We start from the raw sequence: 25095 nt of genomic DNA, 5'->3' as shown, positions 1-25095 counted from the left end.
TCTGAAAGTCACATGATCTGGGTTAACTGGAGGAGTTTGGCAGTCATCACATGACCTTGTCAGATAGAGGGCCCCAGGAGAATAGTGGTAGACTGGAATATCAGGATCAAAAGGAACCTTTAGAAGGTTCCTTCATGTCTTCCATTGTAGGTTCTTGGGTAAGTTGTTTTCACTGACCTGAGTCCAGGGTTTCTCGACTGTCAAATAGGAGAGAGAGTGATTGGTAGGATGATCACATCCTATACTCCAGAGCTGGCATGGGGAGGGAAAGATAGCACAGTGGGTAGGGCGTTTGCCTTGTACACAGCCAACCTGGGTTCGATCCCTACCATCTCATATAGACCCCCAAGCACTGTCAACAGTAATTCTGAGTGCAGTAACCCCTGATCATCGTCAGATATGACTCTTCCCCCCACCAAAAAAAAAAATCAGTTGGCATAGGGGCTAACAGTCCTCAAGCACACAAAGCTCTTTTAGGGTGTAGGGAGGGATGGTAGTAGGATGCCAGCAGTGCATGATGTACCATCAGAGATCAAATTAAAGCCTCTAGGATGCAAACTGTGTGCTCAGCCCACTGAACAATTTCTGTGGCACAAAACTTGGACCTGTTAGAATGGGACTCTTCTCTCCTTAGTCTCTCTGGCCTGATCAAATTGAACTGGAGACAGAATTGGGCTCTTCTGTGAGTTAGTACTCACCTGGCCTGTCCCCATTTCGGGACCAAATCTCTTCCACCCTGGGTCTTGTTATTCTGGTTGTCTCACTGCTCCTTCACTGCATGCTGGATCTTGGTTTTCAGACTTGTGTCCAAGAGGCTGCCTGTTGTTCTGTTCGGGTTCTTCTATTTGGAGATTTTGGCACAGGATTCATCCTACATGAGTCTTACCCTATTCATAAGGGTTCAACGAACATTGTCAAGGAGTTAGCTGGGAGCTTATAGCTCAGCAAATAAATTTCCAGAGATGTACCTTTGATCATCAGGTCATTCATTCACACAGTCACTGTGCCAAGTACTGAGAGTATAGCTGAGAACAGGTGAGGTGTGGTAGATAAAGCTGCTTCAAATATCTGCTGGGCAATGAGGTGAAAGGATGGGGCGGGAATGGTTTAGCTTGGCCATCCACACTACGAGAGTCAGGGTGCTCCAGGAGAGGATTCCCCAGGGAGGTCTGTTTTTAGCCCTAATCCAAGATGAGGAACCAGAAATATGTCCAAACTCAGGTGCACCTCTCAGAACTCACTGCTAACTGGAGTAATACATGGGCAGCCTCAGACAGGCAGGAGCCTGGGCTGACATCAGAGCAGTGGGACTAAGAGTTCTGGACGTAGCATTCACTGATTTGTTGGGGTGGAGAGCTCTTTGAGACTGTCCAGTGCCCAGAGTTCTCTGGGGTTTAGCTCTTCTCTGCCAGACCAGCCCCGCTGGACGTGGCAGAAGCCTCAGCAAAGATTTTAGCCAGTAAAAGGGGCACTGCTGAAGATCTTCCCAGAAACATGCCCCTTGCCTGCCTTCCTGTGTCTGGGTTAACCATCTTCTTGCTTGCTAGTAAGAAATACAAATTACTGGAGCTGTGAAATCTCCACCGCATTCTATCTTTTGTTTAATTAGTATTTAATCGTAATCTCATTTTAATTTTTCCACACTGGCACCATAATTAAATGTTAGGGTGTTAGTCTTAACAATTAAATTATATTGGCACATAGTCTTCAAGAAACTTGACCTTTTTTAAGCCAGGGCCAACGCTAGCTAGATGCAGATGTTAATTACATTTCTGCAACAAAGCTGCTTGGTGCTACCCACCCACCCACCCACCCTGCACCCTTTTCCATTGTTTTCTTATGCTGAAGGTCCTTTATTTGCTGAAACCCACCCAGCCAGAGTAAGGACCCAGTAGACTAAGGTTGCCATCTTTGTATCTTTATGAACTTCAGCAGGACCAGCAAGGGAGGACCAGGACCAGGAAGGGTGGGTTTGGAGTTTCACATGAGGCCTGGAGTCCTCCTTGAAGTAGTTCTTCTGGTCTTGGGGATATGAATTCTTTAACTAGTGAGTCTCATGTGATCACTGGAGAGGTAGAGGTCAAGTCCCAAGCAAGTCACAGTATTTGTAGCTACAACTAAGCCCAGCACAGTCCTTGGAGGGAAAAACCATCCCCCATGAGGTCAGCTGCTGGGGCCAAGGGACCAGCAGAGGGCTAGGGCAGGAGGTGTGACAAAGTTATGAGATGTGTCATTCCTCCTTGCTTCCCATGTACCCAGAGCATGAGGGCACATCCAGCAGGGTGCACTTGATTTAGAAGAAATTTAACTTCATCCTATTCCTACTCATTCCTATGGGATGGTAGTAATGTGGAGACCTCATTGATCAGGGAATGTGGGGTCTGTTTTTACTGAGCCATACCTGGAGCTGCTTAGGACTTACTTCTGACTCTACTTGGGGATCATTCCTTGTGTAGAGCCTGGGAATCAAACTAGAGTTGGTCAAGTGCAAGGCAGTTGCCTTAACTTCTTTCTGTACAGCCTCTTTGGTCTTGGGATCCTTGTTCTTAAGGGACCTTGCAGATTCTGGTCTTTAGAAAGCTATTCCTTAGGCTGCCCCAAATCCCCTGGGTTTCTTAGCTGTTGGCCTAAGATCTTGGCATTCTCTTCCTGGGACCAGTGTCCTACGAGCTTTTTCCACTCCACTGTCCTTGGTTGCATTGTTAGCTCAGTGCTCGACCTTCTGCAGAAGGCTCTGAGCAGTCATAGTGGCAGGAGGCTCTTCATAGACATTGGTCCCACCTCACCTCACCCTTGCCTTCCCCAGCAATTCTTTCCTCTTCTCTCTAAGATCCTCTTGCCTCACTATGTGCTGCCTTTTGATTGCTCAAACACATGAGAATTTAGTCCTGCAGAGCACTGGAGTCTTCATGTGTGCAGAGCGCTGTGTGCTGGTAATAGCTAGGCTGACTGCTTGTTTTGGCTTCTTCTTTGGAGAAGCTCCCAAGTGGTGCTTAAGGGTCCAGGCAACAGCTCAATGGTTCATTGTTAGGACCCAAGAATTGTGATGTTGCCTGTATGATACCAGGGACTCATCCTGGGCTGGGAGCTTCCCTGTGTTATTTCCCTAGCCCCCAAATTGACTTATCTTTTTTTTTGGGGGGGGGGAGTGAAGATGAAGGTGGACACTTCTTAGCTTGTCAGTGTGGTGCTCCTCATTGGCTCTGGCAGTGTTGGGGGCCATCAGGACTATATACCCACTATTGCTCAGGGGCCATGCAGTGCCAGAGATCTAATTTGGGTCCTGTCCAGCCCTTCAAGCTGTCTCCCAGGCCCTCCGGCATCTGTTTTTCAACAAACGGGCAGGGAGCCACTGGAGCTGCATTCTTTGCTTTCACTGACCCGTGGGCCAGACCTCCTGGAGCGCCAAAGCCACTCGCCCCCTCACTCCCCACAGGTGTTCCGGACAGACCTCATCACCGCCATGAAGATCCCAGATTCCTACCAGCTGAGCCCGGATGACTACTACATCCTGGCCGACCCTTGGCGACAGGAATGGGAGAAAGGTGTGCAGGTACCTGCTGGAGCCGAAGCCATTCCTGAACCTGTGGTGAGGTGAGTCACGTCTCATGTGAGGGCCCCCTGGCAGGAAGAGAGGGAGATGAAAATTTGCTGGTCTGGGACTTCTCTGTAATCTGTTTCTTTCTCTCTTTTTTTGGTTTTTGGTTATTGGGCTTCCCCAACTCAGTGTTCAGGTGTCCATGTGTACTGAGAGGCGAATCTGGCACTCCTACATGAAAAGCATGTGTGATAGTCCTTTGGAACTATCTTTTTTAGCCCCGGTCTCAGTTTTGGTTTTGTTTTTGATTTGGTTTTGGGAGGAGTTTAGGGTTTGGGGCTACTACATCCAGTGGTACTCAGGGTTTCTTCTGACTCTCTATGCTCAAGCATCACTCTGGAAAGTGCATGGGAGATATAAGGGTCGGATCAACCTGAATTACCCTTGTGCATGGCACACACCTTATTCGCTGTATTATCACTCCAGCCCCTCCATGTTGTCTTAGATGTGCTTGATGTGCTTGGAGGCTTGTGTTCAGGGAACTTCTCGGTGCTAGGGATGGAACCCAATTCTCCTGCATGCAAAGCCCATGCTCCAGGTCATTGCACTGTCTCTCTAGTCTGTTTTTGATTCTTTTGTCCCATAAGTAAGCCTTCAGTGTGTTCCAAAAATATACTTACTGCCTTTGAGGCTGAGGGTTAGTGTGACCTGGGCTAGAAATGTAATCTGGGCTCGGTGGAGTGATGACACGGACGTCGCACATGGCCAAGGTGAGGAGGGAACTGATATCTGATATTCAGAAGGGATGTGGTGGCATGGGACCTGGCATACACTAGCACTTATTAGCACCAGTTAGAGGGCTGGAGAAATAGCACAGTGAGGAGGGCACTTGCCTTGAAGACAGCCAACATGGGTTCAATGACTGACACTGTATATGGTCCCCTGAGCACTGTCAGGAATGACCCCCATATAAGAGACAGAGACAAAGAAACTGAAAATGGGTTTTCTTATGTCCGTCCAAACTGGGACCCACAAGCAGACTTCATCAGGACAATCCTCAGGCTTTGGACTGGTCCTTAAGATAGTGATCAGATGGTCAATTGAGGAGCTGGGTAGATAGGACAGTGGGGAGGGCATTTGCCTTGCACACGGCCAACTTGTGTAAAGTCCCTGGCAGCCCAATCTGCCAGGAGTGATCTCTGAGTGCAGAGCCAGGAGTAAGCCTTGAGCACCACCAGATGTGGCTCAAAAACAAAACTAAACTAAAAAGGACTGAGATCTTTCTTGACTTTATAAGCCTTGTTGAATTCTTGGAGGTGGGGCGATTGGCTGGCAGCAGATACTCAGGAAGCCGTGACTAGCCTGTAAGGAAGTTCCTGGGCTAGGGTGGGGTCGGGTCTGAGGCCCCCTGGGCTCAGTTGCCTTCTAGTGTTGCAACTTTTAATTCTTACAGCGAGGGGATGGAACCTAGTGCTCGCCCCAGCACAGCAGGAGGCTCTCCAAGGCTCGCTTTTAGTTTTGTCCAGAGGTGGCCTAGTGGCTGGGGACTTGCCTCTGGGAACAGAGTTCGGCCAAGTGCTTCTCTGCATCCTGAGAAACCCTCCAAGACAACCTTCCAAGTCTCCTGCTTGTCACCACCCCTCCCCTTCTCTGCCTAGCCAGACGACTTGTTCCTGGTGGTCCAGTCCTGGTCCCGCCAACCTGCAGCTCTTGCTGTGGTGCATTTTTCCCAGGCCTGGGGGCAACAATCATAGGTTGGCCTCCCCCTCCTGACACTGGCACTGTTGTCTGTTGGCACCCGCACCTAAGACTAGCTCAGAGACACCCGGTGCCCTCTCGTTGTCTGACTTGAGCTGGACATTGGTCTTAGAGGCAAAGTGGATTTGAGGACTGGGTAAAGATTGGACTCTAAACCAGGCTTCTCCTCTGGGACTCAGAGCCAAGTGCTCACCAATGTGTGTTGATGCCCCATGAGATCAGGGGGCTTTGATTCAGACCTTTCTGGAGTGAGGGTCTACAGATTCCATGGCCTCCCTGGGTCAGCCATGGGGGTTAAATCCTGCATACTCACCCACCCATTCTCTGCTGTAGACCAAGAAATGGACCCTCAGCCTCTAAGCACATTCCCAGCTCTGTCAGGTGGGAATCAGAGCAGAGCAGTCCTGGGAATATGGTGGCTAGGACTAAATGGGAATCAGCCATACCAAGGGGCCCACCTGGTAGAGAGAGAGAGAGAGAGAGAGAGAGAGAGAGAGAGAGAGAGAGAGAGAGAGAGAGAGAGAGAGAGAGAGAGAGAGAGAGAGAGAGAGAGAAGAGAGAGAGAGAGAGAGAGAGAGAGAGAGAGAGAGAGAGAGAGAGAGAGAGAGAGAGAGAGAGAGAGAGAGAGAGAGAGAGAGAGAGAGAGAGAGAGAGAGAGAGAGAGAGAGAGGAGTCTTGACTCAGGAGAGAGAGAGAGAGAGAGAGAGAGAGAGAGAGAGAGAGAGAGAGAGAGAGAGAGAGAGAGAGAGAGAGAGAGAGAGAGAGAGAGGAGTCTTGACTCAGGTGTGCCTCCAATCAGTGTGTGAATTGCAGATGCTTCCATGCCTGTTCATTGCATGCACAGGGCTTATCTGTTGGCATCAGGAGCGGGGCACATGTGTTGGCAGCTTTGGTTGGACTTGCATGTCTGCACTGAGCTGACAGTAGCCGCTGTGCTCTCCTCCTTCCTGTGTGTGCCCCAAGAGAGGGCAGAGAGGGGCCTAGATGGCACCCTGCTCCTCCTGTGTGCTCATGTCCGGGCTCCATATCATCCCACATGCATCATCCCCCACCCCCCAGCAGCTATCATCAGAGGCTAGCATGCCAGGGCACCATCAAAATGGTCTGAAAACTTGGCTCCTGAGTTCTCACTGTGCTGAGCCTGTTGTCTGTGTTGATCATCTCACTTAATTATCATAAAGCCTTCTAAAGAGCATGTTACTGTCCCTATTATAGAGATAAGGAGGCTGGGTCATTCTGGGGAATTCCCTGCATGGCTCCCAGGAACTCACAGACCAAGAGAATAAACCCCGAGTTGGTCCTTTGAGGCTTGGATCACTCTGGCATACTCTCACTCAGTTGTTCCCCTGGTCCTCTCCCTTCCACCCTCCCTGTCTTACCTCTTTTTTTGGGGGGGAGGGGCACATCTGGTGGCGTTCAGGGGTTACTCCTGGCTATCTGCTCAGAAATAGCTCCTGGCAGGCATGGGGACCATATGGGACGCCGGGATTCGAACCAACCATCTTAGGTCCTGATTCAGCTGCTTGCAAGGCAAGCACTGCTGTGCTATCTCTCTGGCCCCCCTGTCTTACCTCTTAACCCCAAATCTCTCAATTGGTTGAAAACCATGTTGCAGAGGAAGGGAGGGAGAGAGAGAAGATCAAAATAAAGGAGGGGAGAGAGAAAAAAGAAAAGATAGATGTAATTGAAGGAGGGGGGAGAGAGAAGATAAAATTGAAGGAGGGGAGAGAGAGAGAAGAGAAGAAAAGATAGATCAATCAGGGCAGAGAGAGAGAGGGAGAGAGAGAGAAGAAAAGGCAGATCAATCAGGACAAAACCAGTCTCTGAAGTTAGACAAACCCAGAGATCTGTCTTTTGGGGTTAGAGGCACCCACCCGTGCCCAGACCTCAGCCACCCACTTCCTCCCAGTTGTCTTCAGTCTTGGTGAGATTTGTTCACATCTGGTGAGAAAGGTTCCTCCCTGGCCAGAGTGCATTGTCCCACAGCTGATGAGGAGAGTTCCAGGAAGGACAGGAAATACCTTTCCTGGGGTGAACTTTTTCACCCTAACTTGTCAGAGAAAGGAGAGTAATCTTGGCCCCAAGAGGTTGGGCCAGGTGGTGGCTGGGCTAGCTAAGAGGTATGGGCAGATCCACCAATAGGTGGTAGGCATTCAGCTGGGTTCCCCAAAACCTGGAGCTTGTGTTTGGGATACAAAGAAAGCAGGGTCATTGCTTTGTTATTAGTGGAGGTTTCTTCCTCCTATCTTCCTTGTTGTTGTTGTTTTGGGCCACACTCATTGGCACTCGGCAGTTACTCCTGGCTCTGTGCTCAGTAATCACTCCTAGCAGGCTCTGGAGACTATATGGTAGATGCCAGGGATTGAATCCAGGTTGGCCGCTTGGAAAGCTAACATCCTATCTGCTGTACTATTACTTTGGCCCCCTAATTATTTATTAAATTTGTCTTGTTGATGAAGGAGGGTTTTTTTCTGTTTTTGGTTTTTTGTTGTTGTTTTGTTTTTGTTTTGGGGCCACACCTGGCGGTGTTCAGGGCTTACTCCTGGCTGTCTGCTCAGAAATAGCTCCTGGCAGGCACAGGGACCATATGGGACGCCTGGATTCGAACCAACTACCTTAGGTCCTAGATTGGCTGCTTGCAAGGCAAACACCGCTGTGCTATCTCTCCGGCTGTTCTTTTTTTTTTTTTTTTTTGGTGGTGACCTATTCCCAGCATTGTTCAGGGTCTACTACTCCTGACTGCACTCAAAACCACATCTGGCGATTATTGAGATTCCTGTGGGATGTTGGGGATTGAACCCAGGTCAGCCTTGTGCAATGCAAGCGACCTACTTGTTACACTATCTCACTGGCCCCTGAGGAAAGTACTTCTAAGGAGAATGTGGAATGAAAGAAAAGAGAAGTGAGTCCTTACCCCCCCCCCAAGTTAAGGTGTATGTACCCTAAAGAAGGGCTTGGGTTACCACAGAGTGTGGCACATCAAAGTAGAAGGAAGGGAGATCAGACACTGAGCTGGAAAGTGGCTGACTTTCAAATGGAGTTTGCTCACAGTGTTAATGCAAAAGAGAGCTTCAGGAGTGGTGTCAGGGAGATAGAGCACTGCGAGTAGGGCACTTACCTTGCATGCAACTGCCATGGATCTGATCCCTGGAACTACTACATATGGCCCCCTGAGCACAACCCCGGATGGTCCCAAGACAAACAGCCCCAGGAAAGGCACTGTAGGACTGAGATTGTCCATGATTCTCTCTGGATTGGCCATTGTGAGAGGGTAAGGGGTGCAGCTAAGGCTATTTCACTCTGGCCTCTTTCCTCTGCCTTTCTTCCATGCTTGGGCTTCCACCCTAGCCTGGCTCTGCCTCTGAGGTCCTTTCCCTTCATGCTCCTCTTGATGACATCCTAATGCTTCCTTCCCACAGCTGGGCCGTGTCTCTGTGCCATGCAGGGCCCAGCCCTGCCATCCCCTCCCCAGTCTGCGCTGAGTCACAGCCCCTGGCAGCCCTGCCTCCGACCCCAGGAGGCCTCCCGGGCAAGTGAGGGGCCTCCCAGCCCTGGCAGGGCTGGCCAGATGGAGGCCAGGCTCCGCAGCAATAACCATGGCAACCGGCGGGGGGTGGGGAAGAGCTGGCATTTGAAGCTGGCATCAGGAACCAAGGGGCAGCGTACAGCTGAGCCTGGAGAGGGAACTCTGCCCTTGCAGGGTAAAACAACATGGCTCGGGTTCAGAGGGGGCATAGCCATACCCCGCGGCAGTGCTGTGCGCGCACACGGTGCTGGCGAGTGTGCCAGGCTTCCATCCAAGAGCTTGACGTGGTTCGGCCATTTAAGTGCCTCACCAGCTGTCAGAGGTCAATACTCTTGGTATTAGCCGGTGGGGTGAGGCAGAGGCACACGTTAGTCACCACAGGACTCTGTGGGCTGGTCTGTGGGATGATCCTGTCTGTCTCTGCAAGAGGGATGTCTGAAGAGACCCTGATGCCAAGTAACATTGTATAGGGGTAGGACAAGGACAAGGTGTGTGGGCAGCACTGGGGCCTCATAGACTTATTTTGGGGTCAGGCCCATGGCTGGCTGTGCTCAGCATTTATTTCAGCTCTGTGCTTGGGCAAGGATCACTCCTGATGAGCTCAGGGGCCCATATGAGATGCCAAGGATTGAACCTGAGGGTGACACATGCAAGGCAAAGTGTTCTCCCCACTCTGCTATCACTCCAGCCCCATCCTAGTGGACCTTTTATATGAACCAGGCAGTCTTGGTTGTTTCCATGTAGCTGGCAGGTTGCTCTTCATCCCTTCCCCACCTGGACCCAGTGCCAGAGGAACCAACAGTGAGGGCTGTGGCCAATCTGGGGGCTGGCTGGCTTTTCCCACTTGTGCCCAAGTGGTCTTGTCTGGGACACCCCTTGGCATACCTCCAGACTCACAGAGTGAGCAGCAGGGAGGAGGCAGGGGAAGAAGGCGGTCCTGCTTGGCACCCAGGGTACACACCCTGACTGTCCTAGGCTGGGCCCACTCACTGAGCTGCAGAGCCAAGTGAGAGTGCCCCTCATCTCGTGACACTCCCCTGATCTTTTAGGCTCCTGCCGCCACTGGAAGGCCCCCAGGGTTCCCCTAGCTGCTCCGAACTTGGCAAGGGTTCCCAACCTGACTGGCCGGGAGGCAGCCGCTATGACCTGGACGAGATCGATGCTTACTGGTTGGAGCTCATCAACTCTGAGCTCAAGGAGATGGGTAAGTGCCCCTGCAGGCCCAGTGGGTTTTTCCCCTCCACCCCAGCATCCTCCCATGAGCAGGCTTGGGTTCCACATGTCCTGGCAGGCTGGTATCCCCACAGCATAGCTGTTGGGAGATGTTCTCTAACGTCACTCATGATTTGTGTAGCTTATATGAGGCCGCACCTATTGTGCGGCTTACAGTGCTCCTGTGCTATTGGAGAGAAGGAGCACAGCACAGGGACACAGCTTGGGAACCTGGTATGGCAGCAGGCTGGGACCACAGCTGCTCACACATCCCAGGAGGAAGCAGCCCAGCCGTCATCACATGCCCCCAGACTCTCTGCAACTGGTGGAGCAGCTGCCGCCAGAGATGCTTCTGTTTGCCTCGTGTCCAAGTGGGGCCAGGTCTAGCCTGAGACCTGAAGCAGTTGTTTTTCAACATTTTCCCACGAGGCCTCCTCCCAACCCTGTTTTCTTCCTGAGGCCTCTCTGTCCTACTGGGTGGCCTCCAGTCTGCTAACCATGGCCCCTTTCGTGTGACTTTCACCCATGCCCCCCCCTTGCAACATCCGGAGGTCTGGTAGAGAACTGTAAGGTTTTTTATTAGTTTTTTTTTTTTTTTTTTGGATTTTGGGTCACACCCAGAAGTGCTCAGGGGTTACTTTTGACCCTTCACTCAGAAATAGCCCCTGGCAGGCTCGAGGGACCAAATCGGGATGCCAGGATTCGAACCACTGTCCTTCTGCATGCAAAGCAAATGCCCTACCTCCATGCTATCTCTGGCCTGAGAACCATAAGGTTTTTGATGGTGAGATATGGCTGGAACTCTCCATTCTAGGGCCTTCAGGAATGGACAGGGTAGCCCATTGGGTTCTGGTGTGGAGCTGAGACCCCATTCCACTCTGGTGAGGGTCATTTGCTCTCTGCTGTGCTCTATAAAGCCATTCCTGACCTGCTCCCCTGCCTGTCATACAGAGCGGCCGGAGCTGGACGAGCTGACGCTAGAGCGGGTCCTGGAGGAGCTGGAGACGCTATGTCACCAGAACATGGAGCGGGCCATCGAGACGCAAGAGGGGCTGGGTATCGAATATGACGAGGACGTGGTCTGTGACGTGTGCCGCTCCCCCGAGGGTGAGGACGGCAACGAGATGGTCTTCTGTGACAAATGCAATGTCTGCGTGCACCAGGTGGGCAGCCCCCGGAACCCCAGACCTCGCTATGCTCACAACCATCTTGGCAGGCCCCTGCCTGCAGCTGTCCTCCTGTCAGGAAATGATGGGACCCTGAGGAGTAGGGTGAGGGCTTCGGCCCCTTTGTTGTCTTCTCAACCAAGATCCTTCTGTCCTCCTTACCCACCCCTCAGGCCCCCTCTCTCTAAATCTCCTGTCCCCCACTGCCACTCTCCTAAACAGGCATTGAGATATAGCCTGAAGCCCGGATGCTCTGCCCTTTTCATACTGACTTTGGGCATGAGTCAGCTTCTCTGGGTCTATTTTCTCAACTAGATATAAAAGTGAATTGTGAGGATTAGGATTTTTTTTTTTCTTTGTGGGAGTTAAATGTGGATCCACACCTAAACGTTACTCTGGTGTTACTCCTGGCTCTGCAATCAGGGATCATTCCTGGCAGCTCAGGGGACCATATGGGATGCTAGGGAATCAAACCAGATTGGCTGCATGCAAGACAAGTACCCTACCTGTTGTACTATCTCTCCAGCCCCTGAGGATTAAGGAGTAACTGACTTTTCTGCAGTTACTGGCTCACTCTCATTAGTAAGGAGTCTATAGATCTGTCACCATTAGTGGTGTTTATATACCAGCTCCCTGTTCATCTTAGGCCCGAGAGCTTTAGATGTGGGCCTGATCTGCAAAATACCTGACTAGAACCCTATCTTTGGATCTTCTGCTTCCCACCTGCTGCTAGAATTAAATATGCACCTGGCTAGCAGGTGAGTAGGCAGTGGACCCTTTTCTTCTGCTTCCCTCACTGCCAGCAGCTCTTAGTCCTAATGGCCCCATGTGCACAGGAGTGACGCTTACAGATTTCATGGGGAATGTCATTAGCTCTGTTCTCAGAATGTGCACTCTCTGTTCAAGTTCAAGGGTTTGGGAAATCCGGCACTGCTTGGGATACTAGGGCCGAAGTGACTGTCCGCCCAGCAGAGGGCATCCCAGAGCCCTTACAGAGGACAGTGGAGCTCTCCCTGGCAGCTCTGTAGCTCTGACTCAGGCTGTACTCAACCTACTTGACCAAGACTCTCGCTCATGGCCCTCCCCATTCTTTGTCCAGGCTTGTTACGGGATCCTTAAGGTGCCCACAGGCAGCTGGCTATGCCGAACGTGTGCCCTGGGTGTCCAGCCTAAGTGCCTGCTCTGCCCCAAGCGAGGAGGAGCGCTGAAGCCCACCAGAAGTGGAACCAAGTGGGTGCACGTGAGCTGTGCACTGTGGATTCCTGAGGTGAGTGGGTATTACGGTAGCATGGAACTCAGGACTCAGGGAGCAGAGCTCTAGAGGCTAAGGTGGCCCATGTTTAAATGGGGCTGTCAGATTTGAGCAAGACTTGAGGTTTGAGGAAGACTCGGGGGGGCTGCCCGTAGGGAGCTCTCCATGCAGTTGCAGGACCAGTGCTCATGGGTGGGGGTGGTGGCATGGTGCAGATGATAGGAGAAAACTGAGGCAGGAAAATAGGTTGTGGACCTCCCACTTCCAGGCTCTGGGTCAGGCCCCTTGTTTGAAGCCAAATAAAACCCCAAATGACCTAAAAGCCAGGCAGCATCAACCTAAGGAGAATTTAGCTGGGTTGGGGAGAGCACACAAGGGCTGGTGCACATGCAGGCATGTCATATTTCAAGCACTGGATAGGCCCCCTGAGCACCATCTCCTATTCAGCCTCACATGGCCTCTGGGCTCCTGAGCTCAGTGGGGAAGCCCACAGCATAAAATGAAATAAAAGCTAAGCATACCGCTGGGGCTGGGACAGAGGGTGTGACTTTTGGTGTGGGACCAGGTAAGCTTAGAAAACCGGGCCCGGAGAGATAGCACAGCAGTGTTTGCCTTGCAAACAGCCAATCCAGGACCAAAGGTGGTTGGTTCGAATCCCGGTGTCCCATATGGTCCCCCGAGCCTGCCAGGAGCTATTTCTGAGCAGACAGCCAGGAGTAACCCCTGAGCAACGCCGGGTGTGACCCAAAAACAAACAAACAAAAAAAAAAACCAAAGAAAACCACCCCACAGAGTCTGGAATGGAACTCAGTGACACCTTACACACACACACACACACTCTCACTCACATGCTTACATATAATCATATGCAATCACACCACATGATACTGGCTCATCTTGAAGGCTTATTGGGCTGTGTATTATGACTCTGGGGTGACTTGCTGGGCTAGCAGGAGGCACCAGATTCTAGATCCTCAGAGGGATTCAGGTCTGCCTCTGAGTTTACCCTGAGCTGCACATGACAAAGGGATGAGTGATTAACCAGGACCCCATCCTGTGAGCCCCTGTGGGTCAGGACACCTGGAAAGGTCCCCTGTGTCATGCTGAGGTCTGAGCAGTGCAGAAGCAGATGTGTACTCATGCATCAGGGCCTGAGAGTGGGCGGGGCTCCTGTTTCCACTGGAGGGATCAGACAAGCCCACCTCCACCAGCCACGAGAACCCCAGGAGCTCCACAGAGTCCTGAGGCAGAAGAGATGAGCCTCATGTATGTTTGTCCATGTGCACCACACACGCCCACAGAGCACCTCTGAGGCCCCCTTGCAGGCACACAGATGCATGTCCAGTTACATACCAGCAGCCAGCTGGGAAGGATTTAGGGGCTCCCGGTCTGTCCACCACCAGTCCCTACAATTTGGGGTCAGAACCTAATAGCACTCCCTGTGTCCTGTCCAGGTCAGCATCGGCTGCCCTGAGAAGATGGAACCTATCACCAAGATCTCACACATCCCGGCGAGCCGCTGGGCTCTGTCCTGCAGCCTCTGTAAGGAGTGCACGGGTACCTGCATACAGGTACAGTTGGGGTGGGGCACTACTTCCTCGCCCCCACCCCCACTTCTGTAGATAATGCCAGGAGGCATAGGACTGCACCTTGTATACCAGACCCCACCCAGGGCCAGTCCTCCATCTCTGTCCTCTCTTGACTTGGGGCCAAGACTGGGAGTTAGGCACAGGGCCTGACTGAGGACTTGGGCTTCTCCTGGCAGCCCAAGACTGTGAGCTTAATGACCTCACTTTTGACAGCTGGCACACTTGACATGGGTAGGTTGGCAATTGAAGCTATTAGGCTCTCCTGACACCAGGCAGGGCTCTATGACAGCAGTGATGCCAAGAGGCAAGCGAGCTTCAGAGTGACCAGAGTGCCAGGCCTGTCCTGCAGACCTGCCTTTGTGGCAAGCAATGCTGAGGTTGCTGGTTGGTCTCCAGTGGGATAGGAGAGGACCCCCCCCACCCCCGCTCCCTCATTTTTCTAGAACAATTATCATTGCAGTCCTGCAGGTTCCTTCACCCAGTGGGACTTGATTGTAGATGGTCCCTCATAGTTGTGGGATTATCAGGTACCCATAGCCATCCGCTAGGACGTGGAGGGAATTCTGAACCTACTGAGAAGAGAAGGAATCAGAGCTAGTAATGTGACTCACATGTGTAAAGACCTTGAGCCCCAACAAAGTATGCCCACCCCCAGCGCCATATAAACACATGGCCATCTGTGAACCCAATATAAATAAAAAAGAGGAGGACTGGGGCTGGAGAGATAGCACAGAAGGCAGGCTGCTTGCCTTGCATGCAGCCAACTTAAATTGTATTCCTAGTACCCCATATGAGGTACTGCCAGGAGTGATCACAAGGTGTGGCACATAGAGTTAACCCTAAGCACCACTGAGTTAACCAAATAAATCCCAAAAAAAGACCCAATAACCAAAACCAATCATCAAAAAAAAGCATGCAAGCCTTGCACACAATGCCAGTTTTATCCCTAGCTATGGTATCCCGAACTCCATCCAGAGTGATCCCTGAGCACGGTATCAGGAATAACAGCCAAGTTATTGTTATTGTACGCCAAATTATTGGCTGAATACAGCCAAGTTGCCCCTCACCCCTTAAAAAAAGAAGGCCGTCGCTGCCTGTTGTCATAGGGCCCAACAAAGACACCTCCTCCCCTGTTGCACCCCAGCCTCTTGCTTTGGGTACATGATTGTAGACATTTGGGTTCCTATCAGAGAACATGATACTGAATTCCCATTCCTTCCTGTACCTTCAGAGCAGCTCTTCTCTGCTGTAATCCCATCCACACGTAGTGGAAAGAGTGGGAACCCTCAGAGCACTCCACAGGGGCTATCCCCTGGCTGCCTCAATCCTAACCAGACTGCCTCATGCGCCTCCTTCTCCCCGCAGTGCTCCATGCCCTCCTGTGTCACAGCATTCCATGTCACATGCGCCTTCGACCGAGGCTTGGAAATGCGGACTATATTAGCCGACAATGACGAGGTCAAGTTCAAGTCCTTCTGCCAGGAACACAGTGACGGGTGCCCCCGGGGGGAGCCCGTGTCAGAACCCATGGAGCCCAGCTCGGCCAGCGAGGACCTGGAGAAGGTGACGCTGCGCAAACAGCGGCTGCAGCAGCTGGAAGAGGACTTCTACGAGCTGGTGGAGCCAGCCGAGGTGGCGGAGCGCTTGGACCTGGCGGAGGCGCTGGTGGACTTCATCTACCAATACTGGAAGCTGAAGAGGAAAGCCAACGCCAACCAGCCCCTGCTGACGCCCAAGACTGACGAGGTGGACAATCTGGCCCAGCAGGAGCAGGACGTCCTGTACCGACGCCTGAAGCTCTTCACCCACCTGCGGCAGGACCTGGAGAGGGTGAGTGGCCCCCCCAGCTGCCTGCTGACCCCATGGGCCTCCTAGAAGATCCCCACACCCCTGCCCTGGAGCAGCTGCGGCTCACCCAGAGGCAGTGGTGAGTGCCCAGGTCTTGAACTCTTGGGTGTTCTGATACTTGATCTAACAGGGAAGGATGGAGCCCTTAAGGCTCTGAGCCTCTCTTGCCACCCCTTTTGTCGGTCCAATGAAGGGGGACCTGCCACACCCATGCGGGAAGGCATGTAGCTTCCACCTCTTCGTGACCTGTGGATCCTTTGTGGCTTCGCTGAGGGTTGCTAGGAATCATGGGCAAGTTGAGTCAGCCCCATGAGCCTGTGTTGTATTGTTCCAGGCCTGGAGTCGGGTGTGCACTTGTCTCCCAGGGTGCTGGCCAAAGGGTGATGTGTGGTTGGGCTGTGTGGAGTGGAATGATGGAGCTGTTCCATGCAGAAACATGGATGCAGGAATTCTCACCATCACTGCTGCTTGCACACTCATCTTGGGGGAGGAATCCAGAGTCCCCAACTGTTGGGCGGCTAAACCCCTCCCCCATCTATGTGCGGGGAGGCAGGTGACTTTGGTTGACCTGGGGTGCTGGCTTTGGGGGCTGAGTGGGGCCCAGGTGCCACGTTTGGGTCTGTGTAGGTTAGGGTATAATTAGCTGATTTCCTGAAACATGGAGTTCCCCCAAAGCCTCCAATCCCTGCATCCCCTGGAACAAAGATAAAGGGGTAGGGTATAAAAATATGCCTCCAGTGGGATGTGCCCTAGAGCTTTTTATTTTCTTCTATCCTCCCAGCACCTCCAGCTAATTAAAAACCACCCCCCAGTTTGGGGCATCCCCATGATGAAGAGGCAATTTTCTGAACCCCTGACTTTCTCACAGGCAGGATGGGGTTCCTGGGAACTCATCCTTTCGAGCCTGTGGCAGTGCCCACAGGCTGTGCTGGGAGACACCCTGCGGCAGCAGCTGGCACGTTGCTTCTGGCCTCAGGCAGCCACTGTTGTCAAGCAGATCTAAAAATGTGGGGGTGGGGTATCCTGGCAGGTACTGGCCATTGTGGAGGGTCACCCCACACCTCTATCCTAGGCCTGGTCAACGGTGCAGCCCTCTTGGCTTGGGAGAGCACCAGCTGCTGAGTAGTCCGCAGCTTCATCATTCCCCACAGTCTTGCTTCTTTTGGGATGAGAGGAAACTGGACAGCTTTCACAGTGGTCGTCTGGCCACTCTAATCAACCAGAGTTTCTTGCATATCCCCTGCCTTTACTATCTATTTCCAAGTGACTCTGCAGGTCTGACACACACCCCGGCCTGTGTCCGCTGCAGCCCAGGCTCAACCAAGTGGGAAGTGGAGGGTGAGCTTCCAATGGTGACAGTTATCCCGCAGAAAGGCCACTGCAGCTGCTGTGGGCAATTGAGGAAACACGCTCAGAGGCCCTATAGGAATCTTTTCTTGAATTTGAACTGAATTTGGACCTGAAAGGGGGATGTGACATGCCTCACCAGGCCCCAGTGGTTCAGGTGGGCAGAGGCCAATGGTGGTTGGGTCTCTGAGAGAAGCTGACTTCTGTCACCCTGAGCTGGCAAGGTGCAGAGCCTCTCAGTAGGGCAGGCACTAGCAAGGGGAACTCAGGAGGAGAGGAGGTGGGCCTGTCACAAGGCTGCTGCCCCAGGCCCGGCAGGCTGGGGAGGGAGAGTGTCGGCAGCAGCTTGTCTGGGTGAGCTGTAGGTCCAGCCACTATCCCTGCCACGCGCTGCACTGTGAGGGAGTCAATGGGACAAGTGCTGAGCCACGGGCTGGCTTTTTGCAATGACCCAGACCTGCGGGTGGCCTGGCCAGCCAACTCGTCTCCAAGCAAGGCCTACGCCAGAGCCCAGTCTCTGTCCAGTCTGGGACTGGGCGCCTGGCCAGTGGGGCGGGATCATTTGGAGACCGAGGCCTGGGCGGGACTGACCTTGGGTTCACAGTAGAGATGGGGGGCAGTTTATCCATCTTGGGTTTGTCAGTAGTTTGCAGCTACTCTGGCCCCTTGAGCAGTTTGACTTGGGGGGAGCCAAGGGGCTTGCCAGGTGCTGTGCAAGGTTGTCACAGGGTCTCCCCAAGGCCAAGCAGGGGTGTGGCCAGTGGCCAGGAGACGGTCCTAGCCTGCTGTGCAATTTTGCTGGGTGGTCAGCTTGCGCTTGCATCCTCACAGTCTCAGCCACGGGCTCCTGCTCTAGAAGACGCAGCCCTACAGCCTTGGGGAGTCATTCCCGGCTGACAAAACAGTCGCAGTGGCTGACATCAGCCCGCCCCACTGGTTTCCCCTAGCAACTGGGCTGGCTGCTGGGCGGGCAGAGCCCTGGCAGCTCCTGCTCACGGGCGAGTCTATGTGAGAATCTGATGTGAGAACCTGGTGTGAGGGGGCAGCTCGCAGACAGCCCCCCGGCTATGATGGGCTCGCAGGGACACCCCCCACCCCATTTCCAATGGCTCTCCCCAAGAGAAGGTGATCTCGCCCTCACCACAGCTCCACCTTATTCCTCGTCAGTCGGCTGCACCTGTTTCTTCTCACTGACTTGATCAGTGTCCTCTTAGCTGTTGCTGCTGTGGCCCCACACCAGCCATCTCTGGGGCTTGGCCACCCCATGAGCGCCCTTTCCTTGCTCAGACCAAGTTGCCCCATCAGCCTGCACCCTAGTCAGTCACTCCAGGCCCCTGCTCCATTTAAACACGACCCCTTCTCCTCCCTCCCTGTTCAGCATCTCCACATCCATGATCTTTCAGTCATGTGCACTGTTGGCTCACCGCCACCACCTATGTTCTTGCCACTCTGTACGAGCCTATCCCCAACAGGGTCTCCCAAGCAAAGTGTGACCCTGTGGCAGTGAGCAGGAGGTTCCCCCTAGTGGCTTGCAACCAGCCCCAATGGATCATGGCCCAGACACACACAGGGACCCTCCAGACTTCCCCCACTCTCTCCTTCCTGCAGAGCTTCTCCCATTTCAGGACTCCAGCATTTCTTACGATTTCCCTTCTCCAATCCCAGAAAGCTGATCTTCCCTCCCCTGAACCTTCTCATCCCATCTCTCTCTGCTCTTCCTTCTTTGCTTCTCACCACACTTCTGCTACAATCACATTCTAGAATCTTCCACAGGGTCACCACATTGCCTCCCTCTCTATGTTCAGTGACGCTCTTGTGTCCTTATGCCCTGCCCTTTCTGCAGTGGCTACTATGTCAAGCAGACACCTCCCAACATTTATTCCTGTTGCCCTCCCAGATGCAGGTCCCACGGTGCCTCCATCTCATACCTGAGATGTGGGATACTATTCCTCTGTGTCCCCAGCACTGATCTGTACCAGCTCAAGGTCACTTGCTAGGGCCGTTTTCCCCTTGCTTCAGCCTGTTCCCCAGTATCTGGAAACATGATTACTCCAAGTTCATATAAGAAGTATGAGCTACCTATGAGCTCAGTTCCTACCCTAGTGTGTTGTTTTTGTTTTTTGAGGAAAGGGTATACTTTCCTTGGATACTTCAGTGGTTTTTTGGTTTTTTTGTTTTGTGTTGTTTGTTTTTGGGTCACACCCGGCACCGCTCAGGGGTTACTCCTGGCTCCACGCTCAGAAATCGCTCCTGGCAGGCTCAGGGGGACCATATGGGATACTGAGATTCAAACCAATGACCTTCTGCATGAAAAACACCTTACTTCCATGCTATCTCTGGCCCCATGGATCATTTGTTTTTAAACTCTTTTTGTTTTAGTTTTGGGGCCACACCCAGCAATGCTCAAAGGTTACTCCTGTCCCTGGACTCAGGAATCGCTCCTGGCAGGATTCAGGAGACAATATGAGGGTGCCAGATCAGCATCATGCAAGGCAAGGACTCTACCTGCTGTCTTATCTCTCCAGCCCACATTGGAGTGCTTTAGGGGAGGAGAGTTTCTGTTTAAGGATCTCTAGGTTAGCAAAGGGTCAGAATGTCCTATCCAGATGCAGAGGGTGGGGTAACTGGAGGATGAAGTTGATTGTAAAGCTGCTGGAATATTCAGATGGATCAACTGTGAGGACAGATGAGGCGCTGTGTCCTTTAGGATAACCCAAGTCTCACCCCTTACACACCTCACCACCTCCAGAACCCTGCACAGAAACCCTTGACCTGACCTTACTCTCAGTCCAATTTCCTGCCTATGCTTGTCTATGATTCCCCACCAGCCTCGTTTTTAGTTTTGACAGAAAACCTTCCTGTTTGGGTCAGAGCTGTCTGGTCCTGCCTGCCACTGCTTGTTAGCTTCTGGCTGCTCTGCAGGAGCAAACCAGCAGAAGAAAGTAACCCGGAAGTTACTGTTCACTGCACTGAACCGAGAGCTATGCCATGTAGTGCACAGCTGAGGTTGACACCTAGAAACACAGAGGAAGAGCTTGGTGGAAGGGAGCCCCAAGGAAGTGCAGGATCTGAGAGGAAGAGGGCAGCAGTAGGCTGAGCAAGTACTCTCAGGCCTAGCAGAGACTGGCCCTCCAGCGCTGACTCAGTTCACCTGCGTGGAGCACCCAAGTGACTTTGTGGAACCTGTCCTGCAGGAGCCAGGGCCGGAAGAGGTTTTTGGGGTCTCCTTCAGAACCTCAACCAAGAAGGCCAGAAGGATGCCTGTGTCAACCAGAGAAGTCCTGATACGTCAGCACAGTGTGTAACCTCCAGACCTTCAGAACAAAAAGACAGACCCAAGCTGGGTGCAGCAAAACTGGCCTCTGCATGAGGAGGTCCCCGTTTCTCATTCCGTGGACTGGAGCAGCTGACTTGGCCTCTAGGGGCTCTGTCCAGAGCTGAAGACAGTGCCAGAATGAGGAAGAGAGAGGGTGTTAACTTGGTCCCCGAAGTGTAAAGTGCCTTGGAAGCAGCTGGAGCAGCCTCAGCACTGAAGAGGCACCATGGAAGGAGCAGTGTGGACACAGCACATCTACCTGGCTGGCTTTGGCGATCGAGAAGCTCCTGCTCTAGGGAGTGGTGTCTCTGGTGTGACTGTATGGCTGTGTAGCTGTGAGAACATGGGGACCTTGACCAACACAGATGTGGGCCTGGAGGCAGGCGTTCAGGGACTTCCTGTTTGCTTGGAGCTGTCCACTGTTAAACTTCTTAGGAATGTCCCTCAGCCACAGTTGGCTTAAGAGAGGGGTTGGTTTTTTTGCTGTGGTGCTTGACTGGAGCTTCTGTGAGCGGAAAGGGACCTTGGCAAGGTGGTAGAAGGATAGGCTTGGTGACCTCTCTGGCTGTGTCTGCAGGGAGCATGGACTCACCAGGAGGGCCTTGGGGGACAGGAGCCAACCTGGCTCTCCTGTCCATGCAGGCCTAGGGCCAAGACTGTGCTTGGCCATGAGTTTTGGATCCAAGAGTTGTGGTTCAGGGCTCAAGATACAGTAGTTTCTGGAAATGGATTCCCGGAAGTCCTGGGCAGGTCAGGCAGGGGTAGCAGCCCGGGCCTTGGGCCCAAATGCTGTCTTCACCTGTGGGGATGGCCCCCAGAACTGGGAGGCCAGGGGGTGGTGGCCTGTGAGTAAGGCGGAAAATCTTTCTTGTGTTTCCTCAGGTTAGAAATCTGTGCTACATGGTGACAAGGCGCGAGAGAACGAAACACGCCATCTGCAAACTCCAGGAGCAGATTTTCCACCTGCAGATGAAACTTATTGAACAGGATCTGTGTCGAGGTAGGCGCTTCCCCGCCAGCCACCACCAGCCACCTCTGTGCACACCTACAGGGCTGACTTCCACAGAGAGGGTGTGTCTTTGAAGCCTGCTGGGGAACAGGGGCTGCCCCAGGTCCATTGGCCATCTCTTTTGCTATCCCCCGTCCAGTTGTTAGGCCCAAATGGGGCCACCGTGCGGTCCCAGTTGTGTGTTGCTCAGAGAGCTTCAGGTTGGAGAAGATGCATGTCAGGCTGGCCTAATTGAGCTTGCTTTCTGGTTCCTGGGTATGTCCAGGCAGGTCCTAGTGGCTAGAGGATGGTGCTCACTTGATGTCTAGAGGTTCTTGGGACCCATGACTTCAGGCCAAACAATCTCAAACAGCATCGTTTCTTGTCAGTTGTCTGGTTTTTGGTAGTATTGTTTGTTTTGTTTTTCCATAAACTTTACAATGAAATTCATATGGGTCCAGAAGAGCTGAGCCCAGCTGGTTTATTCTGATAAAAGAAGGCCTGATCTGGAAGAGGCCCCATGCCAACCACTTGGATGTTTTCTAATTCTCTTGCTGTCGTGTGCACAGAACGGATATGGAAATTAAAGGCTAGGGCCAGGGATGTGACTCTACAAGAGCATGAGACATGGATTAAGTCGCTGGATACCACAATCAAACAAAAACAAAAAAGACCCAGATCAAGAGTGAGAAAACTGGGGTGTTGTATGCCTTGCATATAGGAGGCCCAGATTTGAACTCCGGCATCTCATTGTTCTCTGAATACTGCCTAAATAAAAAGAAACAGAGGCCAAGGAGCTTGGACATTGCTCTGCGGTCAGCTTTGTGGATGTGAAAGTCGTTTCACTTGTTGAGGTCACTTCCTAACCATCCCCAGCAGTGCCCTGCTGGTGAATTATATGCTGTGCGGTTGGAGAGACACTGAGCCAGGGGCTTCCTTTAACTCCTTAGCCTCCAGAACTCACTGGACCCTCATTCATCAGGGAGGTCACTGCTGGACAAGCAGTAGAGGGAGGCCAAGTCCCCCTCTCTGTCACCTTCCCTTCACAGATGCCCTGCTACTTTGAGACTCAGAGCTCACCCTTCTTCTGGCCCTGGAACTAGCACTGCCAGACTTGGAATGCTGGCTCAGTTGTGGTCTGGCCCTGCGATGGTTGTCTCTTACCTCACTTCCCTAAGACATTAGGAGGGGCCAGAGCAATAGCACAGCGGTAGGGCCTTTGTCTCACACATGGCTGATCCAGGACAGATCCAGGTTCAATTCCCAGCATCCCATATAGTCCCCCGAGCCTGCCAGGAGCAGTTTCTGAGCTCAGAGCCAGGACCTGAGCACTGCCGGATGTGGCCTAAAAATGTAATATATATATATATATATATATATATATATATATATATATATATATATATATATATATATATATACACCTGAGACACTAGGAGATTCCTGTTTGACTATAGGATTCGCTGCAGATGGACTAGACTAGACTAAACAGGTTGCTTCAGAAAGCTCTGAGGGCTGCCATGGGTGCTAGTGTTGGAAAGGGGTGCCCATAACTTTGGATGGTGTTGTTGTGTTGTGAGCTTCCAGATGCAAGAGGAGGGGCCCATGGCAGCAAGTCAAGGCAGCAGACTGGCACAGTGGGCCATGCCCATGCAGGATACCAGGAAACCTCATTAAGGACCAGACCTTGGGCTGGAGCTAGTACATTGGGTAGGGTGCTTGCCTTGCACATAGCTAACCCAAATTTTGTCTCTAGCATCTCCACCTACTCCCCTGAATCCACCAGGAGTGATCTTTGAGCACCACTAGCTGTGGCTTCAAAAGCAGAAATAAATAAGCCACAAAAAGTTAGGATAAGTTTGGGGACATTGGTACCTCCTGACCTGTGTGGTAGCCACAGGCAACCCTCTGGGGCAGGATAAGACTTGTTAGAGCATTTGTCTTGCACATGACCAACCCAAATTTGATCCCCAGCATCCCATATGGTTATTTGAGCTTTACCAGGTGTGACTCCTGAGCATAGAGCCATGAGTAACACCTGACTGAGTACTACCGGTTGTGGTCCCAAAACAAAACAAAACAAAAAATTCTTTTCTCTGCCCAGAGCTGATGCCTTCAGTGTTCTCACCTTGACTTTTGGCTGACAAGGGCCACAGGCATATAGTTGAGGCCTGTTTGACCCAAGGGCTAGGAATGGCTATCAAGAGGTTCTGGTGCTTAGGCCAAAGGAAGTGTGGGAAGAGACCTGGAGACCAGAGCTGGTCTTGGTGGTGGGACTGCAGGGACTATCCCACCAGGCACATGGGATTGTCTGAAGTCTGAATCAGAGGTCAGGGATAAAAGAGGAATTCAGACTAACCTGTGGGCATGAGGGGGCAGGTGCTCAGCAGCCCCTCCAGAAGATCTTGGTGTGGCTTTCTTGGAAAGAAGACCTTGAAGTGGCACACAGGATGTGTAGCTAACTAAGTAATAGTATTCCAGGAGCTGGGCCCACACACCTCCATTTTCTCTTATTCTGGAACAAGGACTTATTCTTAGTCAACTTCCAGATGAGGAGCTAGGGGATATTCGCCACTGCATGGCCTCTCCTCCCTGTGGTCTGTCCCTGTCCCCGTGTTCTCCATAGTGCCTGAGTCCTGTGTGGTACACTAAAAGTGTCTGAGGGCCTGCAAGTGGCTGAAGTCAGGGCTCTTCATCCACAGACAGGATTCATTCTGGGGTGACTCTCAGCTGCTGGTTCTCCAGGGCTGTGCTAGGGAAGCATATAGTACAGGGGATTGAACCTGGGCTCCCACACACAGACTCGTCCTGTGAATCATTTCTCTGGCCTTCCACCTTCTTGGCCAGCTCGTTGGCCTGGCACTCAAGGCCCTGCCCTCAGGGGACTCTTTCCCCCCACCTAGGTCTTTGTCTATCTGAACACATTTCATCCTGGAAAGTGGCCCTGTACCCTCCTCATCACCCCAAACCTGCCCCCAAGGCCCCCAGAGGTTTCTGAGAGTAGTTGTTCTCTTGGCCACACTGGCTTTCCTCTGATCTGCAGGTGTCCAGGTTGTCCTCAACTCCCCAAGATTCTGAGCCCAGGGTGCACAGACAGACTGGGATGAGGGCTGTGATTTGAGTTCCAACTGAGACCTTAGGGTAACCATCCCCTTCCTGCTCCTTCTTTCTCTGATGCAGAGCGATCTGGGAGGAGAGCCAAGGGTAAGAAGAGCGACTCCAAAAGGAAAGGCCACGAAGGCCCGAAGAGCAGTCCCGAGAAGAAAGAGAAAGTGAAGGCAGCTCCCGACTCTGTCCTGGGACAGCTGGGTGAGTGCGGCCACTGTCTCTGCATGCTGCCCCCTGCATGACACTGTCCACACCACCCTGCCTGGCTCACAAGGCCCAAGAGGGAGAACGAAGTGCTTTAGGTTCTCTAAAACAAGGACTCCAGGGACTCTAGGTCTCAGCACCGCTCCCAGTGTACAAAAAATGTCTCTTGGGAGAGTGAGTTTGGGACCTATAGCTGCGTCATTCCCTGGGAAGCCCATGAAGCTGTCTTCCAAAAACTGTAAG

The 25095-nt window shown here is 52.4% G+C and overlaps 1 protein-coding gene across 6 annotated transcripts in view; it reads left to right on the top strand.

The window, feature by feature from the left end:
• JADE2 (jade family PHD finger 2) overlaps window positions 1-25095 on the top strand; it is a 53078-nt gene that overhangs the window by 22577 nt on the left and 5406 nt on the right. For all 6 annotated transcript variants that reach the window (XM_049786727.1, XM_049786726.1, XM_049786725.1 and 3 more), the window contains 8 exons: window positions 3437-3594; window positions 9872-10026; window positions 10986-11197; window positions 12300-12467; window positions 13907-14023; window positions 15407-15871; window positions 21435-21552; window positions 24721-24849. In XM_049786727.1, the coding sequence (XP_049642684.1) occupies window positions 3437-3594; window positions 9872-10026; window positions 10986-11197; window positions 12300-12467; window positions 13907-14023; window positions 15407-15871; window positions 21435-21552; window positions 24721-24849 (1522 nt within the window). The remainder of the gene's footprint in view (window positions 1-3436; window positions 3595-9871; window positions 10027-10985; window positions 11198-12299; window positions 12468-13906; window positions 14024-15406; window positions 15872-21434; window positions 21553-24720; window positions 24850-25095) is intronic.

Source organism: Suncus etruscus, chromosome 14 (assembly GCF_024139225.1).
Source record: "Suncus etruscus isolate mSunEtr1 chromosome 14, mSunEtr1.pri.cur, whole genome shotgun sequence".
NCBI classification, from domain to species: domain Eukaryota; kingdom Metazoa; phylum Chordata; class Mammalia; order Eulipotyphla; family Soricidae; genus Suncus; species Suncus etruscus.
Note: the sequence above shows the minus strand (reverse complement) of the source record. Positions and strands in the feature narration are given on the sequence as shown.